Below are 21,011 nucleotides of genomic sequence, written 5' to 3'. Positions count from 1 at the left end.
GGAGGAGTTCCGCACTTTCTGTTTGAAGCATTCTGGGAGAGAGAGAGAGAGAGAGAGAGAGAGAGAGAAAGAAAGACAGCGATGTGTCCGACAGAGCAGCGCTTCATCAGAGCCGACAAATGAACTAACTTTTAACTTTACTTTGTGTATTTTTTTTTCCAAAATGGTAAGTAACTAAGCTCTTTTCGACATTTATAGTTAGTTACTGGGGTTTATGATGTATTTTCTGACTGGTTGAAGGCATGTCTTCAGCCTGCACCTGTTCTTACCAGGTAGTTGATTTACAACTTCCGGTTTTATTTAGCCGCAGATTGACGGATGTTTTATTTCGCGAAAAGAAGTTCATGTAATCCGTATCGAGATTAGATAAAGGAATAAGTAATTATTCTGGGTGTATTATTAATGACTGAATCTTGCTTTTTTTTAACCTATGAGTAGGAGTAACAACACGCTGCAATAGATAAACGCTTCCGTGAACTCAGCACTTTTCCAGTGAAACTGGTTCCATCATATTGGAAGCCTTATTGATATTAATGCTATGGGACTGAGACAACTTCAGCATGGCCTTTATTTATCTTTATTTTTATCACTATGAAGTTCCATCTGTCCGAAAAGTAACGCTTTTTTGTGTTATTTTTATTTTTGTTATTCTTTTTTATTTTTTTTTGTGATCACTTATTCATATTGCTTGGTTTGGGCTGCAGGTCTTCCGAGTAGGTAATTTTCTTACTCTTAAATTATATATAAAGTGAAAAATACTATGTTGTTCAAGTGACCTTTAAATCGACATACATCTCTGGCTGATGATTCTTTGGCTTATTGAAGACCTGCAACTTGTATTAGATGCTCACCTACTTTAGACATGACAGGTAGCATCTAATTTGAGGATTTTATATAAAGAACAGTCGATCACCTCTGCATATTGTGTTAAAGTATAAATGGTAAAATGTTGTTTATAATATAACATTTTAATTATTATTATTATAACTTGAGATTTCACATGCATCATCATACACACTGATGCTTATTAACACTGTGTGTGCACATACATTTATTTGTGTGTGTGGCTTTAAACAAAATTCCTTCATCAGCAGCAGCAGTTTGTGTACCTGACTGTAGAGTACTGAAGCACACTCCAGTTCTGCTTTATACAGGATTGTCAAACTCTCCTAAAGCCTCCTGATGTCAGATTAACACTGTATGATGTGGCCTGATGTTACAAATCTGGTTTAATGCCATTATGACCAAAGACAGTCGACAACAAAGCTCAGTGTGAACACTGCTATGATAGACATCACTCACCACATCTCCTAAATGTCTATTCCAATCTTTTATTTTTTATATTTTTTTCAAATTCTTAATCACAATCACTAATCACTTAATCACTATTAATTTTATCTTTAAGAGAAGTCACATTTTTTGTGATTTATTTATTTATTTATTTATTTATTTACATTTTTTTTAAACATCTGTTCTTATTGCATGGTTTTGGCTGCAGCTCTGCCTCTGCCTCTGTGTTATTTTATCCTTTATTTCCTTTAGGAGCATAGCGGTATTTTGGGAATAGCATGCCACTGCATTTTTCCCGGTATTTCTGCGTGTGTTCAAGACGAGGATTATGTCCTTATTATTTTCTGATGATCATTTCTAAGTTTCTTTGACTAACCCGTAACGCTGTTGCCAAGAAAAATAAAAAAAGCACGAGTTTTGGAAACCTGTCTGTGCTTATATGATTTCTGTTGCAACTGGAGTTAGTGAGCTCTCCCTTCACCCAAACTCAACGCATTACAACGGCTTTTATCTAAACAGTAGCCTACCAAGAAAGTCATTGTTCACTTTCTTCCTCCTTCCTTTCACACTATTTCTCTCGAGAGTTTATCTTTTGGCATCGTCGTGCGTTTAAAAAAAACCGTTTTTTCTCCTGATGCCGTGCAGCTCAGAACACAGGTGAGGTGGGGTTTTTTTTTTTTTTTTTTTTTCGTTTTCATTCGGAAATTTCATTGGTCTAATGTTATGTCGTGCAGTTCTTTGGCTTGAAGTTTGGGAAACCAGAAAAAAACCCAGGAAAAATTTATAAATTTAGCTGCTTCGTTGTTTAAGCCGCAGGGTTCAAAACGTAGAAAAAAAGTAGCAGCTTATAGTCCAGAAAAAAAAAAATTCAACACCATCCCCCCACCCCCTCTTTTTTTGTCTTCTAATAACCTCTACTTTTCTGAGAAGGCTTTTCAATAGATCCTGGAGTGTGTCTTTGTGTTCACCAGAGCATTAGTGAGGTCAGCCATTTACTGTATGTTGAAAGGACACAGCAGTGACTAAGAATTGAACTTACTGCCATTATGCATAACATCCTGCCAGAGGTTCTACAACAGCTCACATGTGCCTTTGCATTCATAAACACAAAAGTATGAGCAAGGGCCATTCTATGATCAAATGACAGTTGGAGGGCAAAAGCCAGTACAGATGTTGCTACTTGTTTTTGCAACTGGATCCTCCTCATGTCTTATAGACTTCCTATAGATCTCTATGGACATGATAGTAATGTGATGATGAGGTCTGGTACACAGCCAGGTGTTGAGGTTGAGTTTCAGTTTTTCTGGCCAACGACAGTCGACAACAAAAAAAAAAAGGGTGAGCACCACTATGACCATCTTAAAAGACCCCAATATAAGGACGTCATGTGATCAGACAAAATTCAAGCAGCTGTTTACTTGTTTCAGAGCTCCATTTTTCTTTCCGGATCATGACCTACTGTAGCAGAATGGGGTTATTTTGAATGTTGTTTGACTATCATCATCATCATGTTATATGACCTGGAGAACATGCTATTGCACATGTAATCTGTACAGTACTGTAAATAGAAATCCTAAAAGAGAGCTCAAACCACAAAAAATGCATTAGATCCAGAAAATAATAATTATGCCAAGTTTTCTTTTGTTAAAGTACTATTATATTTAAGCTTTTGAGCTCATCAGAGAAATGTGAAGTGTTCTTTGTTGACTTCTTTTATTTAGAAATCCTTTACTCGTTAATTTGCAAACTAAGCCAGGATGTGTAAATCTGTGTTTTATTGTGATAAATTACTGTAAGAAAAGGCACTGCATGGGCATGTGGTCCTTCTGCACATGTAAGCAATTTTTAAACAGCGTGTGTTGATGTGTGTGCGTGCGTGCTTGCACGTGCGAGCGCGCGCGTGCGTATATAAACAATAGAGGAAAAAAAGAATTGAGAACTTTGTTCATAGACAACACCGTCACTCCCATTCAAAGCATTTACATGTGGGCCATGGTGTAATTTGTTTATGCCTCGGAAGACGGAAACGCCAAACTTCTCTTCCTTTTGCCTGATATTAAGCTATAATGTCCTATTTAGCTTTTTGTCTTCTAAAAGTGAAAGACTGATGCCTGTGTGTATTTTTTTATCTTTTTTCATCTCAGTCCATTGACCGAGTGTGGGCCATCATCTTTCTTTGAACATATTTTATTTCAGTTGATTTTTATTCGATTGCCATCATATTGCCCCATTGCTGCATCTGGAATTAATGTAATAGAAATTCAAAGGTCTTGAGGCACCTTTGAAAATAGTTTGTTGAAAAAACAGTGGCGGCTGTGAAACCACTTATTTAGTTAATGCATAGTGAATGAATGGCCACTAAACGTTCCTGTTTATTTGCATTTTCCCCAGGTTTAGGTTTCTACCTAGTAGTCTAACAATCATTAACAATAGTTTCCAGCCCCCTCCTCCAACCCCAGCCTCAGGCTACAATGTATAGGTTTAGGTGTGCCAAGGGTCTTTTAACTGCATTGAAAAGTCTGTACAGTCTTCAGTTTTTTGTTGCTAACATGATATCACTATATTCGTCTGTCCGTTTGTTCAACTTTAGTAACTACTTTAGTTTGCTCAGGGTCACTGTAAATTGAGAGCCTATTCTATGAGGACTGGTCTCAAGAGGTGTAAGTTTAAGGTTATTTCGTCATAGGGCATTATGCGTGACTCCTGTACCACAGTGCCATTTTAGAATTATTTTTATATGATCCCAATAATATACATCTTAATAGAAAGTTTTATTTAATCACATGTTCTTTATGTAAGTCATATGGAGATCAGTATCTAACAGGTTCTACAGCTTCCTCCTACCTTCCAAAAACAGGACACTAGGTTGATTTGTTATATTATATTGGCCGTAAGTGTTAGTTTGTGTATACATGGAGCCCTGTGACAGACTGGCATCTTATCCAGGGTCTATTCCCCAGATCATGTCTAGTGTCCCTAATATAGCTCACTTTGACCCTGACCAGAGAGTAAAGGAATCAGTAAATTCATTTTTCATTTTGCTATATATTGCCACAACAATATACTACACTCATTGGTCATTTTAATAGGAATGCCTACCTGGGTCACCACAAGGTCATTATTCAATTACTGTTCACATTTAAAACAGATTGTGGGGGAAACTCTGTGACTTTAACTGTGGCATAGTTCTTTGTAAAAGATGAGCTGTGTGTTTTGAGAAACTGCTGATTTAGAACACACAACATTTTCTACACAAAGTTAACACAAAATGGTGCAACAACAACAAAAAACATTCTGTGTGTGGAGGATCTATTTATATGAATTGCATCTTTTCTGACAATTAAAACATGCCTATTTTCCCTCTGACCTTTCTTATTAATACAGCATTTTCATCTACAGAACTGTCACTCATGCAGAACATGTTTTCACGGCTTTCTTTATAAACTCCCAAGCCTTTTTTTGTGAAATGGAGATAAGATTTTTCTGAAATACTCAAACCAGCCTGTCTGGTACCAGCATCCATGCCACAAATGTCACACTTTTTCTTTATTCTGATGTTTTATGTGACTGTTAACTGCATGTTTGTTTTTTTCACTGCTGACACATGATTGGCTGATTAGAAAACTGTGTGAATAAGCAGGTGTATAGATGTTCCTAATAAAGTGGATGGTGAATGTCTACCAGTTTTCCTATAAAGTTTTTCTGTGAACCTTTTAATTTTTTCAAAGTAACTCCGGGGCTGTTTAAAGACTTGGCAGCAGTGCTTACTCAATGCTTTGCTTTTTTTTGTTCGCCAGATGTTTCACAACTCCTCTTCTATGTGCTTAGTGTATAAGCCAGAATTCTGCATTTTCCACAACTTGCCTGACAGTGATGGCCACTTGACTTTACTTTAATTAAAAAAAAATATATATATAAAATGCATCGTATAACTTTTTCTTGTATTAATGAATGAAAGAATGATTAGATTTATTTGATGGATTTGATTGTTGAAGTTTATCAGTACACAGCACTCATTACACACGTTCAAATCACAGAGGATAAATAATGACCTGTATAGATGTTTCTTAATTTATTTGTCAATATATTTTCTTTTTTTGTCTTTATGTGGTGTGTTGGGTAGATGCGTTTTCTGCTGCTCTTTAGTCGCCAAGGGAAGCTACGGCTGCAGAAATGGTTCTTGCCACTGCCTGAGCGAGAGAAGAAGAAGATCATACGGGACATGACCACGATGGTGCTGGCTCGAAAACCACGCACGTGCAACTTCCTGCACTGGCGAGATCTGAAGATTGTATATAAGAGGTGAGGAGGATCCAGCTGGAAAAACAAGTAACAATGTCTGTACTGGCTTTGTTTTCAAAATGTCTTTAGATTTTTCAAAGAATGGCCCTTTTATTTATACTTCTGTGTTTTTGAATGCAATAGCATATGCTGTAACGTTTAAATTTTATCAAACAATAGCAGTAAATTCAACTCAAAACTAACGTTGCCCATTTTACTTGGGTGAAGGGAAGCATTTTAAGAGGCAACATGTAGCCAGCATTTCAAAAAGGCTGACTAAAACAACTGGCCATAAATAGGCCCTCTAAGTTAACCGGATTAAATATCTGTTGCCCAGCAAAACAATTTTGACAAATAAAAAAAAAAAAGTGTGTGTGTGGGAGACCTGACCTGTTGCTATGCCTCTTTTACATTCAGTAAGCAAACTACTATAGATGCAGTGGTTCTAGAAAGTCTACACATTCCTGTTAAATTTACAGGTTTCATAATGTAAGAACTGAAACCAAGATGAATTACCTCTCATCGTTTTCTACTTTGGTGTGATATAACAACCAACTGAAACCATTTAAATGGAAAAACAAGTAGATGAAACGGTGAAATAATCTGGTTGCTTAAATTTGCATATCGTTTTAAAATGAGGCATGTGACCGTGTTCAGAGTTTAAACTTAAGCTGATAAGCCCGAAATTAGGATTTTCTGGTTTTATTTGATTGCTTGTCTGCTATGGTCTGCTAAGAGCATGCATGTACAGGATCTCAGTGTTGCAAGGTATAAAACGGCATAATGGCTGTCATCATTTTTTGCACAAAACCTACAGGCCTCAATTAGACAGCTGGAATATGAAAAAAAGTTCACCTTTGTGCAAGATAATAATTTGAAGGAGAAATAGCAAAGAAATCAGTGTAGAAGTACAAGGTCACTGTTTTAAAATGGTCCAGTCAGAGCTGTGCTTGGAAAGCTGGTTTGGTTAATGTTTGTTTATTGCTCCTGCCAGTCTGCCCTTTTAGAGAAGTGGGTAACTTTGAGATGTCCAAATAACTGTTGTAAACCACTAGTGACAAAAAGCATTTCTCAAACACAAAAGTAAGAGTAATAAGACAAGAGTACAAATAATAATCCAGTTAACTAATAGCCAAGTTTGTTGTTTTCCATGAAGCCAATTCAGAAACTTGGCTCCGATGCCAAGGCCTGACATCATGGTAAAAAAAACAAAAAAAACCCCACACTCACAGACCACTAGGAATCATTGTTTTTTTTTTTTTTCAGAGCTGACAATAATCCCTTCATGTCCTACACAGCCTGCTCTCTCCACTATTGTCCTCACCACAGACACACATTATAACTCACTGCTCTCATTTCTAGCTGTCCCAGGATGAACTTACTATTACAAAATATTTCTACAACCTTAATCCAGTTAGTGGTTTTTGTATGCTAATGGATGAGTTGCTTTTTTTTTTATTTGTACAGTATAATGTTTTCTTCTTTGAAAGTATCTTTTGTGCAGTGCAACTAGGCATCTGTAATGACAATAGTAGCTGTTCATAGTTGTGACCAGAATGCTCAGTATTATTTTTACATCTTTTCAAAGTTATTCTTGTGTTTGTTGCTCCCCTTGTTGCCTTTTTCCTGAAGTGTGTTATTGCATCATCAGAGCTTGGAACTGTCATGTTTAACCTCCAAGCATTTGAGGTACAATGCATATGTTTTCCTTTTGTAAACAACAAGCATTTAACTGTGATCAATGATGCACTTACCTTCTCAAAACAGTGAACTGTTTAGTTAGTGTTATAGCTATACCAAGTTAATATTTATTTATGTTTATTGATCCAAAGCAAATATTAAAGATACAGAATAAGTTACTTAATAGTAAGAAGCAGAACTTTGTTTATCGCTCATGTTGCCAGCAGCCTTGACATCACATCCTAAACTGTTTTTCTTTCTAGTTAGTGCTTTGAGATATGATCTTTTGCATGAATGAAAAAACTTGTTAAAACGATTGTCTATTTTTTTTCTTCATATTAGACATGGATCATGTTTTAATTGACCCTCAGTGATATAGGAAAAAGCTACCAGCTGGGTAGAGGGAGGCCACACATGCTCTTCTTTGACATCACATGAGTCCAGCCATAACTGAGTCAGAGGACATTCACTTGGAGGAATGAGTTATCCAGCCTTTTTAGCTAATAAAGCTGCGAATGATTAGTAAGCGATTTATTCAGACTCAAGTGTCTTAGAAAGAACCTCTATTGGAGCCACTGTGTATGAGGACATACAGTTCAGAGCCACTTCTTTTGGCTGGTCAGCTTGGAACCTTCAGCTTATGTTGCAAAAAAACAGAAATCCTGCCCAATATGAGGCTTCACAGATGGCCTGATCCATTTATTTGAAGTTAGTGTGGGTGGTAGGTTATTTGCTCAGTAGGAGGCTCTCAGGATGTGGCTGAATGAGTGAGTTACTCATATGTCTAGCTTTCTGATCATGCTGTTAAATTAAATTTAGCTTTCGATTGGTACAACAGTTTAAGCTTTCATCCTATAATCAAGAGTCCAGGTAATATGTTGGCCTCTATGACTGGGGGTCTGAGACTACATAGTTAGACTTGTTCTCTTGTAAAGGATACATAAATTTTAATATTTATCTTTGCTGTTGTCTATATTGAGGACAAACCTGTGGCATTTTATTTGTATTTTTCTTGATGTCAATGGAACGAAAGCATTGACCAAAGAGCATACATAAGTGCACAGCTGCCATTCGGGGGAAAAAAATTCTCAGCATCATATTGATATTACAAGTAAAAACAGAAGACGGCATTCTGCTGAACCCGTATTGAAGCTGCCTGAGGGTTTTCTTTTTTCGTCTTCCTGTTCACTTTTGATGTTCCATTCATTCAAATGAGACTCCCCGGGCTGACAAGTACAGGAAAAAAAGTATAATAAATACTGCCTAAATCTCTCTGTTTACTATTCTCCTGCTTCTTGTCAGACATTCAATATTACACACTGTTTATTCATTAGCAGTCTGTAACCCTTTTTCCTAAACACAGCCAGTGTGTGGTCACACCCTCCCTGCCACATGTTGATCTTTGCCACATCTCAACTCAACGAGCATCTAACATTTGTTTATTAAAGCCTGACAATGTTTTTGTAAGAGTGTACTTTGCCTATAGACATTTACTGTCTGTTAAGTTGATCAGCTAGAAATACAGCATTGTGTATTAGGGCTGGAACGTATAACTCGAATGCAAAAAAGCATGAAGTCAAACCATTTGCCTTTGTGCTTCATTTAGTCCATTTAACTACACACAGAGCACTGTGTTTGCCCAAGGACCATTCTTACTGATGCTCCATCCAGTAAACTCTGGACCGCCTTGGGGTCTCATTTATAAAAATGGCGTACGGACAAAACGGGGCTGGAAACGTGTGCATGCCACTTTCCACGTAAAGGTTGTGCCTTCTGTATTGCCAATTCCCTTCTCGCATTCTGTGTTTCCACATTGTGCATATGCAGGGCTGAGTTTACTTACAGATGTGCACTTTCTCCTGTCAAGGTGTTTTTTTTTTTTTTTTTAATGAATCACAACCTTTGCATGGAAAGTGCCAAAATATTACTGTTGTTTGTGTTTACCTGTTCAGGCGTCTCATTTTATAAATGTGGCTTACGCACATTTTCAGCTTTGTTTTGTGCGTTCGTCACATTTAAAAATGAGACCTATAAACAGGTAAACACAAACAACAGTAATATTTTGCCAGTAATGCATAATTTATAATTTGCTGCTGTGTACACAGGTATGCCAGTCTGTATTTCTGCTGTGGTTTGGAGGACCAGGACAATGAACTATTGGCTTTGGAAGTGCTGCATCGATATGTTGAGCTGCTGGATAAGTACTTTGGCAATGTAAGTACATTAGATACTGTTATGTAGAATATCACCATGACCGTCCACATCTTCATACAACATATGAAGTTATTAAACCTACTGTATGTGAAAATAATAATAAGGATTTTAAAGCAGAGATGCATACCCTTTTCCTGGATTTACACTTTTTCCCAATGTAATCCCTGTCCAAAGTCCTGAAAATTGACCTTTTATTAATCACAAGACCTGCAAATGTGCAATTGCCTAAAACATTTTAATCAGGATATTCTATTCAGAAGATTGTTCTTCTTCCTGGGAGGGAGTGGCACATATCAGAGTGATAAAAAACAATTCTCTTAGCTTTGTATAATACTGTATAGTTTTGACATTTAAGAAAAATTAATTTGCCCCTCTCCCCACAGGTGTGTGAGCTGGACATAATTTTTAACTTTGAGAAGGCGTATTTTATCTTGGACGAGTTCCTGATGGGGGGAGAGATACAGGAAACATCGAAACAGACCATCGCTAAATCCATCGAGGCTTCAGACATGCTGCAGGAGGTGAGAGATTCACTCACGTACAGATCTCGCATCGAAGTGTAACGGTCCTGACAGGCTGAAAATGATTCACAATGCCTTGAAAAAGACCTCAGACCACATGCCATTTTATTATTTTTTCATTTAAATATTTATTTATTTTTATGTGCAGCATGAATGCGTATACTGTAATAGAGCAAGACTGCTTTTTTTTAATAATACTGGCTTAAGGATTTCTAAGCAATTACTATAAATGGTACACACCCACTAATGAGTCTTGACAAAGAGCTTAATGCAGCTGGACGATTGTAGAACGTTTGTGAATGTGAATTTCACTGCAATCTTAATTTCTTCTCTCCAGACGATGGAAGAGTACATGAGCAAACCGGCCTTTTAGCATCTTCTCGATGGAAACAGCACTCATCAACGCAACGAAAGGAAAAATATAGGTCTCAAACTGTAACACTCACAAACAGATCATGGCTTACACAAGTGGTTACACTTTGCCAATAGAAGTGAAGAGGATATGAAGATGCTGTAAAATGTCTGTATGTAAAGGAAATCTCTTGCTGTAATACATCTGGAGGAAGCTTTTTCTGTTTGTCTCCAGTCACATGTCAAATTTAAAAAAAAAAATTGTTCTTACTTACATTACGTATTTCTGCAGTGGTTGTTTGGTATATTCAGGACTATAACACTTTTTTTTTAACCCTGTAGGGATCATTTGTTACTTGAATAGGTTGATTTAAAGTCTAATAGATTTGGGAGAATTTGTGTAAGGAACACTGCACAAGTCTATTAGCAACAACTTACTGTTGTTTGTTAGAAGACGTTTGCACGGCTTTGCAAGAAATTTCATTATACACGTTCACTTTATCCTAGGTACTAAATTAATGGGTTGATTTGCAATAATTCTACTAAACCTCAAACTAATGTAAAGTGCCTACTTTGTGATTGTCTCCTACACATTTTTAATGGTTATGGTGTGTCTTATCAAAGAAGTTATAGAAATTTAATAAGGTTTGAAAAGCGATTTTATATGCAGTGACTTGATTACTTGCAATTATGCTCTAAGGAATAAATGGTGAAATCTGTTCAATATTGAAATTAAAATGTATTTTGATACATCCCTGGTCCACTCCTGTTTTCGTTCTCGTTCATGCCGGAGCTGTCCAAGTGCTGACATGACGTAATGCAGTGATGACGAAAGAAGCTTTCCATTCATGTTTTCACGGCGGCTTGGTGTTGAAGAAACATGGCGTCACGTTATAGGATAACATACTGATATTTATCATGACATTAAGTTTGAAATGGTATTAAAGGCTGGTCATGGTTAATAAGTTAACACAATACAGCGAGAGGAAAAAATAATACAGTAATGCTTTATTAATCTTTGCGTCATTTCACACTTCAGAACAGGTACAAAATGACATCACATCCATCTTTGTCTAATAATGATATAGCTCTTACGATAGGACTATACCAAGCTCCGGAGTGCTCAATATAAGGGCACATCATACTAACGCACGGTGCAAAAATACACTTGAAACACTAAGAACCCAAAACAGAAAAAAAATAATAATTTACTCTTGCACATTTGTATAGGATATATTATGTACATCATATAGAATTTAATCCTAAAGCACTTTACGTTGGTTAATCTTGAAGAAATCGAGGCATTTGTAAGGAGAAACATGTGGGGAATGTTGTTCCTATGTGGTTTATTCTTACCCACTACATCCCAGAGACCAGTTTGGTATGATGCTCTTTCTCTCCTTCGGTTACAGACTCGGGGATCTGCTGCTCAGACTGCTCCTGGATAGCGATCTCGGTCGATGTTTTTTGCTGCACTTCCGCCTCGTCTTTTCCCTGCGTGTCTCTTTTGGAGGGCGCGCCCTTCCCCGTGTCCACCTGGTCGAAGAAATCTTTCATCGCCTCCTCGTAAATGTCGTACGGAAACGATGCGTTAGAAGAGTCCAAAGCTCTTTTGCGGTCTGATGAACTGCTGTCAGGGTACTCGGTTAAAAGTTTTGCGGCGAGAAAGGTGGCCACTTCATCTTCATCCACCGCGTCGTCGTAATCGTCCTTCCGTTTGCTTGGCGCTCTGTTCAGCTCGGACACCGAGAAACTCCCGCGTCTTCCGTTTGGAGTGAAATATCTCGATATGGGCGTTTTGTACGGTCTCGGTTTGACGAAGTACTTCGCGTTCTTGTTGGCCAGGTTTCCCAGACCCAGGACCTTCAGGATGTCTTCGGTTTTGACATCAGAGGGAATGTCGCCGACTGTGACTTCCGGTTGGCGCCCGTTATAATATTTGATGACGCGGCTCCGGTAACGAGGGACGCTGGGTTTTCTCGCCACCTGCTGTTCGGGTAAACGCTGCTGCTTCCGAGTTTCCTCCATAAACAACATGCCGACCAAATCCTCAGGCGGGATTTGGAGCTTCATAGAAACGGCTGAGAGCAGCTGCTTGATGGCTCTTGGGTCGAGCAGAGAGGGCATGTTCAGCAATCTTCTCCTTCCGCTCTGCGCGTCTGTCAGATCTCTCTTCTGCGCCTGATCGCTCAGTTCCATCACCTTCAGCAAGAAGTAGTCCACAAGTTTGGTGTCGTCGTCTGCATTATCGCTAGATTCGAGTTTAGGTGCGGCTCGTCTCTCGATCGCTTCACGCGCCTCCTCGCTGTCTTCTAAGCCCCTGTCAAACTCTTCGTGACTGCCCTTAACCATCTCCTCGGTCTCGACCTGCTCCTCTAACGGCACCCAGTCCTCTCCCCCGGTCACGTCTTCATACGCCAGGTTCCGTGGTCTGTACACGCCCTCGTCATCTTCCTCCTCATTCTCCTCCTCTGTCTCGTCTCTCTTCAGGTTCTGAGTAGACAGTTTCCCGAGCTCTTCAAAGATGGAGCGCATGTTGGCCAGACTCTGAGGTGTGTACTGCTCGTCCAGGTCCTCAGTGGCTCGTTTGTTGCCCCGGACGTTTTCCTCGTCCTCAAACATTAGTGGATATTTCTTGTGAGGTCTTACCACGGCGCCGCTCTCCGGCGCTGGACTTTCGGCTTCAGTCGCCGGCCGTCGGCTTTTGTGAAAGCGGCGCTCGTTTGTGGTGGCCAGCGCTCCGTCTGAGCTTTGCTCCAGGACCCTGAGCAGAGCTCTAACCCATTCTGGTGCTTTATTATCGGGCCAACTTGCAGCGTCTTCGCGTAGCGGCGCGTCCTCGTCCCGAAGTGAAGCGAGCTGCACCAGGAGCCGGAATTTGTCCACTTCGTCGTAATCTCCAGTAGGACCTTCGGAGTCGTCCGTGCGACGTTTCAGACTCTCAATGTACTCCAAGGCTTTGATCATGTCAGAGTTTGGGCTCAGGTATGCATCTTGGGTGCCGGTTCCGCCTCGCAGCCGGTGATGACGGGTGACGGAGGCGCCATGCACGGCCACGGAGTGGAGGAGAGAGACCAGGACAAGCGCTGAGAGCTTGCTTAATGAACGCGTCATGCCGCCTGAATGAGAGAAAAATACAGAACAAAAAACAATACAGACTCAATATAGTTACCATGTATCGTCAACAAGCACAACAGCAGGATCGTGAGAATACAATCATTTTCAAAAATGCACAAAAATCACAAATCAGTACTCACTTCAGGCTCCTAACAGCACCGCTCAGTATGAGTGGTGTAAAAGATTTATTCCCTCTCCACAAGACCAGGATCCTCAGAGCAACACGACTCAACCGTGCATCATCATAACATGTTTATAAGCGACTACAGTAGCCTGGTGGATGACTCACAACCTCCCTCCCCCCGCCTCTCCACTTATCCCCCCCCTCCGGTTGTCAAGGTAACCTTTTACTTGTGGCTACCGTCATTCAGTTAGAGCGATATTTTTGTTCACGTTTTCTTTCACACGTTGTAAAATATTATAGAAGAATAAATCAATCAATAAGTCGAATTAGTGTAACATCAATACACACAGTGAGATCGCAGCTGAGCCACAGTGATACAATGAAAACAGTAAGGTAAAAAAAAACCCAGGAGGTTCTCCATCTTTGTTATGGCTACTTGCATTGATCCTTTTGCATAAATCAGAGTCACGACGTCGGTCTCCTTACCTTGGTTTTTATTTGTTATGAGTGGTAGGAGCTCAGAATTTGGATGAAAGCAAAAAGAGCATTTCCCCCGCGCGCGTCTTTGGCGTGTGCCTGCAGGCTCCGGTTTCAGCACCGGGACAGCTCCCTCGCGCGCTATATGAGGCAACACCTGACCGCGTGCGTCATAGCCATCCACGTAATGCACGGCCCGGTCCCCATCTCTCAGAGTGAGCCGAGAGAAAGCTGAGGAGCCGCTCTTATTTTCAGCCTTTTAGAGACTTTTCTTCTTTTCTGTTGCTTTATTCATGAAGGTTTGCTGCTATTTCTGGTTTCAAGCTGCAGAAACAATGCAAAGGAGGGAAAGTAAAGGGGAAAACTGCTTTCCTTTAAGAAACGTGACACCCATGCATGCAACTGAAGAAAAAAAGTGTTTGACAATGAGTAATTGTTGAAATGACAAATCCCACACAAACATGTCTAGTGTTTCTTAACAGCACCTCGGTTTTTATTTTGAGAAGAGACATTTTAAGATTGTGCAATGCATTGTGTTTTCATTCTGACGCGCGGGAGTCATGGAGTTAAATCCTCTGGCGATGACTCACACACACACACACACACACACACACACACACACACACACACATACACATACACGCGCGCACGCACACAGAGGGAGCGACAGAGTCTTTCTGGCGTATCCATCCTCCGCAGTGAGAAGAAAACGACTGATTAATGCTGTGGTGATGACAGAGTCTCTCACTCTGTCCAAAGAAATCGACAGAATCTCGGCATGGATCAACCAGACAGTTATTGCGCAATCCTCAGGTCGAGGTCAACAATGTTGCACCCCAGAAGAATAGCCTCAGTTAAAATATCTGTACACTCTGCAGAAAAAATTATTTACTATAACAGAACCCCCTCCTTACTGCTTGCCGTAAATACGAGATGTTACATATAATTTAATAACCAAAAGAGCAGGGCAGGTTGATTTGTAGATTGCCGCTGCACAATTATCTGGCTTCCTCCCATCACAAAAACGTTCCTGTAGGTTGTACGTGGACTGACTATGCTACATTTCCCCTAGGTGTGAATTAGTGTGTGTGTGTGTGTGTGTGTGTGTGTGTGTGTGTGTGTGTGTGTGTGTGTGTGTGTGTGTGTGTGTGAAAATGAAAGGGTTAATCAAAGAAGTTGAGTCCTCATGCTGTGTGTCAGGTGCAGAAGCTGCTTCAAAAAACAGAAACATGAGTGCTGCCAGCTTTGCTTTAGAGGTTGCAGAAGCAGAAGGTCTGCTTGTCAGTGCTCAGACCAAACGCCTCACACTGCAACAAGTCTGTTTGCATGGCCATTGTCCCAAAAGGAAGCCTCTTCTGAAGCTGGCTCACAAGGAAGCCCGCAAACAGTTTGCTGAAGACACCCTGTTCAAGAGCATATATTACTGTAACCATGTCCTCTAGTATGATAGAATTATAATAAAACCTCAGATGGTTTGGCTCAGATGGTATCCAGCATGTGTGGTGACACCCTGGTGAGGAGTACCAAAAGAGTTTTATCTTCCCTGCAGTCAAGCATGGTGGTGGTAGCATCATAATGTGGGGCTGCATGAGTGCTGCTGAAACTTGGGAGCTGCAGGTCATTGAGGGAAACATGGATTCCAATATAGACTGGGACATTCTGAAGCAGAACATTATGCCTTCCGTTCAGCAACTGGGGCGAACAGCAGATTTCCAAAATAATAATGACCCAAAACACACGACCAAGATATGGCTGAGGAAGCTAAAGGTGATGAAGTGTCCAAGTATGTCTCCAGCCCTGAACCCTATTCAGCACCTGTGCGGCATCCTAAAATGGAAGGTGGAGAAGCGCCATGTGTCTAACATCCAGCAGCTCCATGATGTCATTATGGAGGAGTGTAAAAGACATAAAGGGCTTTTTTTTTTTACAGGGCCCAACATTAGTTCCATTGCAGTTTACAGATTTAAACTTGCAGTCAGTAGTTTTGATGCCAGACTGCAGGCATTCCCTGTCCCATGTTTGAAATGTGACAATATTACAGGATTTTGAATATATTGATTTAATTAAATTCCATACAATTAAAGACATAAAACCCCTGAAACTGTAACACACAATGTGACACTATACATAACTTTTAAAACATCATGCAAATGCATCTGCATGCAAACATCATGCAAACGCATACAATAGACATAACAAGCCATATTATCGCAAAACAAAACTATATATGCAACATGCCACTTTGCTCCTCTGATCCAACATTGTATCCTTGTTAGAGCAACATTCCCCACAAACCTTCCTAAAAACAAAAAACTGTCACTTTTTGGCCTATATTAATAACAACGGCCTTTCGGATGGTATTTGAAGTTGACTTGTTTGACTTCTATCTACAGGTACTAAGACATGTTGCATTAATTATATATTTTAAAGCTACTAATATCACAATATAATTAAATATTTTACTAATATTAAAGCAATTTTTAAATTATTCTGATATAATCATACCTTAAATTTTAGACTGTTTGTCAAGTGTTTCACTTAAGATCGGTATAATGAATTGCGTTATTCAAAACCTTTCTGCATTTTGCATGCAATATTTCATTTAATGTTATTGCACATTTAGAACAAAAGCTCAATTTTTTCCGTTATCAAAGAAATATGATTGTATATCTGCAGAACTACATTTCAATATATTATTATTATTATTATTATTATTATTATTATTATTATTATTATAAATAATAATAATAATAATAATAAAGTCAAATGGTCATATAAGCCTATATCAGTCCTATATGTATTTTATTACTGAACAGAACTAATAATGGGTCAAAATATGCAGATCTATTCATGTACTGTGCTATCTGGCCCTTATTTGGATTATTCTGCTTAATCACATTGCAATCTCACAGCTCTGAGATAGTGTCAAATAGTGACAATACTTCTTTTAACAGTCCCTAGAAAGCAAAAAACTATAGAAATCACTAAAAGAAAAGTGATATGGTGGACATTTTTACAGCCTTTTAATACAATCTTCTTCAACGCAAAAATCATGCCAAGCCTTTCTTATGGATAGATAAAGTAGTAATTTCAGCATTTCTGCATACACTTGTAAGCCTTTTGCACTTGCATGTTTGTTTTAAATATTTAGTTGAAAGGCTCATTTTGATACAGCCAAGATGTGTGTGAACTGGTTGAAGCGAAAAACAGATGGAAAGGATCACAGTCAACATGAATTCATTCTTAAACAAAATAGCCCAAATTATATAGCAGTAAAATCAGCATAATACTTGAAAAAGGCAAATGTGTTACTTAGTGAAAATGAGATGATTTAAAAAAAATAAAAATTACAGTAAAATGTCTGATTACAGATATAGCAAGTTGGATTCCAATCAATTTAATCAATGGCAGCATCTCCTCCTGCATGTTGTTATGCATATCTGTTTGCAGTATATGGTCAAACCCAGTTTGAGCTATCTGAGCTCTTGGGATGAGTGAAAAAGGTAAAGAAATTAACATGACTCTCCAGCGCAAAGCCCTGAGACCAATCACTCTTTAGCAGGGGGATTAGAGACACGGTTAGAAGGTTGCTTGAATGAATGGGCAGGATAAATCTGTTGTGCTTGAAATAAGAAAATGTCTCACTGACAACAGCGAATCAGTGCTTCCTTCCAAGATAAGCCTGATTTTACTCAAAACCTGATTGTATTTCACATGAATAAAATGTGGTACAATCTTATTGTCATTTGTAACATTTCCTGAATTGGTGCAAGTTTACAACGGTTTTTCTGTTTTCATTATTTAAATGGAGTATAATTCACTCAGAATGGCAGTTGAAGCCAATGAGACCATTACAGATGCAACTGTATGATTACCTATTCCAGGACCCCCATGAAGGCACACATTTACTCAACCCAAATCCTGACGTTAATTACACCCTTTAATCATTTGTATGCATCAGTTTAAAATTGCCCTCATGCCCAGTCAGTTCATTTCCAGTGTAAATCATGGATATGAGAATGACTCAGAGGCATTGTTCTCAATGGAGCTGATTATAAATAGCTACTGTGGAGGTGTTGTTGTTGTCATGTTTTCTGCTTTATTCTTTATTATTTTTTTACACTCTAATGCATCTGATAGGCAGAGATGTATGTGGGTGGGCCTACTGGGGATTCTCTTAACACAGCCAAGATTTGTGTTAACTGTCTAAAACAAAGACCAGATGGAGAAAGCTGCAGTCTTTTCTTAAATAAAACCCTTAAAAGGAATTTCAGGGTGATTAATTACTGTCAATTGCCAGCAGATTACAGGGTGTTGATTTCTCCAAACACAGACAATGACTAGAAAAAAAAATAGTCTTGGTGACTGAGCATGTGAATTACAAAAAGGAGATGTTCCAACACATAACACCCAGAGCAATCAATCTAATCTTTGTTCGAGAGAGATAAGCTAGCTAATTAACAAGTACACTCAGCAGAGGCTGTAACACTGTTGTCATGGCAACACCTTGTACAAGTGAACCCTTTTTACATATCAGCACAAGTGTTTTTTTTTTTTTACAAAAATAGCTAGTGTGAAAAAAAAGTAGTGATTATCCCTGACAATCCATGAATAGTCATTCCTAATCAGTCCTGTATCCGGGCTGTATCAGCTGCATCAGGTCATAATTGGCAAAAAGGTTTTCTTGTGTATGTCATACTCAATGGCCCATAAGTCAAATGTCATTAACTTTAGGCTTAAAAAAATTCCAACTGCACTCCTTGACAAAAAGGGCATATTTTAAGTAATGGTCTTAACAATAAATCCTTGGTAAGAAAATGAACTAGAATTGAACAAACACATTTCTGAGATCTCCTGTGTTACCATTCGATTATTTAATTTGGCTGCAGTGAACATTTGATCATGTTATATTCTAATGATTATGTTATGGTTTATGTCTTGGTGTTTCACAATTACTTATTAAAACGGTTTGCATTATGATTTGCACAAATGATTTGTATCTGCTTCTTCTAAATCTAAATTGGGATAAAAGAAATGCTGTGTGGTTATGTGCCATGCCTGATCTCATTTCATCCCAGGCCTGATAACAAATTCAGCAGGGAGCAGGGAGAGATCAGTATTTGATTAATTATTGTGCAGTAGTGTACAAAATGACAGATGAGAGCAGCAGAGAAAGAGGGAGAGAGTGAACATGTAAACAAATGAAAATGAGAGAGTGGAAATGGTCTGATATTATACACTTTGAAGAGCACCTCTGGCTATATTTACAGTGAGGAAAATAAGTATTTAAACACCCTGCTATTTTGCAAGTTCTCCCACTTAGAAATCATGGAGGGGTCTGAAATTGTCATCGTAGGTGCATGTCCACTGTGAGAGACATAATCTAAAAAAAAAAAATCCAGAAATCACAATATATGATTTTTAAACTATTTATTTGAATGATACAGCTGCAAATAAGTATTTGAACACCTGAGAAAGTCAATGTTAATATTTGGTACAGAAGCCTTTGTTTGCAATTACAGAGATCAAACGTTTCCTGTAGTTTTTCACCAGGTTTGCACACACTGCAGGAGGGATTTTGGCCCACTCCTCCACACAGATTTTCTCTAGATCAGTCAGGTTTCTGGCCTGTCGCTCCCTCCAAAGATTCTCTATTGGGTTTAGGTCTGGAGACTGGCTAGGCCATGCCAGAACCTTGATATGCTTCTTACAGAGCCACTCCTTGGTTATCCTGGCTGTGTGCTTCGGGTCATTGTCATGTTGGAAGACCCAGCCTCGACCCATCTTCAATGCTCTAACTGAGGGAAGGAGGTTGTTCCCCAAAATCTCGCAATACATGGCCCCGGTCATCCTCTCCTTAATACAGTGCAGTCACCCTGTCCCATGTGCAGAAAAACACCCCCAAAGCATGATGCTACCACCCGCATGCTTCACAGTAGGGATGGTGTTCTTGGGATGGTACTCATCATTCTTCTTCCTCCAAACACGTTTAGTGGAATTATGACCCAAAAGTTCTATTTTGGTCTCATCTGACCACATGACTTTCTCCCATGACTCCTCTGGATCATCCAAATGGTCATTGGCAAACTTAAGACGTGCCTGGACATGTGCTGGTTTAAGCAGGGGAACCTTCCGTGCCATGCATGATTTCAAACCATGACGTCTTAGTGTATTACCAACAGTAACCTTGGAAACAGTGGTCCCAGCTCTTTTCAGGGCATTGACCAGCTCCTTCCGTGTAGTTCTGGGGTGATTTCTCACCTTCCTTAGGATCATTGAGACCCCACGAGGTGAGTTCTTGCATGGAGCCCCAGTCCGAGGGAGATTGACAGTCATGTTTAGCTTCTTCCATTTTCTAATGATTGCTCCAACAAAGGACCTTTTTTCACCAAGCTGCTTGGCAATTTCCCCGTAGCCCTTTCCAGCCTTGTGGAGGTGTATAATTTTGTCTCTAGTGTCTTTGGACAGCTCTTTGGTCATGGCCATGTTAGTAGTTGGATTCTTACTGATTGTATGGGGTGGACAGGTGTCTTTATGCAGCTAACGACCTCAAACAGGTGCATCTAATTTAGGATAATAAATGTAGTGGAGGTGGACATTTTAAAGGCAGACTAACAGGTCTTTAAGGGTCAGAATTCTAGCTGATAGACAGGTGCTAAAATACTTATTTGCAGCTGTATCATACAAATAAATAGTTAAAAAAATCATACATTGTGATTTCTGGATTTTTTTTTTTAGATTATGTCTCTCACAGTGGACATGCACCTACGATGACAATTTCAGACCCCTCCATGATTTCTAAGTGGGAGAACTTGCAAAATAGCAGGGTGTTCAAATTCTTATTTTCCTCACTGTAAATCTAAGGTCTAAATACTGATGTGCAAAAGTTTCTTACTATGTATGCTTAACTTTAAATATGTCATATGTTATTTGGCAATGGGGCAATCTGAAATCAC

At 39.2% G+C, this 21,011-nt stretch overlaps 2 protein-coding genes across 3 annotated transcripts; one reads left to right on the top strand and one right to left on the bottom strand.

Moving 5' to 3' along the window:
* Nucleotides 1-24: 24 nt before the first annotated feature.
* Nucleotides 25-11,089, top strand: ap1s3b (adaptor related protein complex 1 subunit sigma 3b). The gene is made up of 5 exons (XM_083526198.1): nt 25-166; nt 5,414-5,592; nt 9,357-9,465; nt 9,849-9,986; nt 10,324-11,089. The coding sequence occupies exons 1-5, from the start codon at nt 164-166 to the stop codon at nt 10,357-10,359; spliced, it is 465 nt and encodes a 154-aa protein (XP_083382324.1). The 5' UTR covers nt 25-163; the 3' UTR covers nt 10,360-11,089.
* Nucleotides 11,090-11,323: 234 nt separating this feature from the next.
* On the bottom strand, nt 11,324-14,378 carry scg2b (secretogranin II b). 2 transcript variants are annotated; one of them, XM_083525790.1, is made up of 2 exons: nt 14,065-14,378; nt 11,324-13,456 (listed from the first exon to the last, which is right to left on the bottom strand). In XM_083525790.1, exon 2 carries the CDS (start codon nt 13,449-13,451, stop codon nt 11,697-11,699), a length of 1,755 nt encoding a protein of 584 aa, XP_083381916.1. In that variant the 5' UTR covers nt 13,452-13,456; nt 14,065-14,378; the 3' UTR covers nt 11,324-11,696. The 2 variants fall into 2 exon arrangements, with proteins under 2 accessions (XP_083381916.1, XP_083381917.1); XM_083525791.1 differs by having other exon boundaries at nt 13,595-14,169.
* Between the last annotated feature and the right edge of the window lie 6,633 nt (nt 14,379-21,011).

This window comes from Silurus aristotelis (genome assembly GCF_946808225.1).
Source record: "Silurus aristotelis genome assembly, chromosome: 22".
Lineage (NCBI taxonomy): Eukaryota > Metazoa > Chordata > Actinopteri > Siluriformes > Siluridae > Silurus > Silurus aristotelis.
The sequence above is the reverse complement of the archived record's forward strand: the minus strand, read 5'-3'. Positions and strand labels throughout refer to the sequence as shown.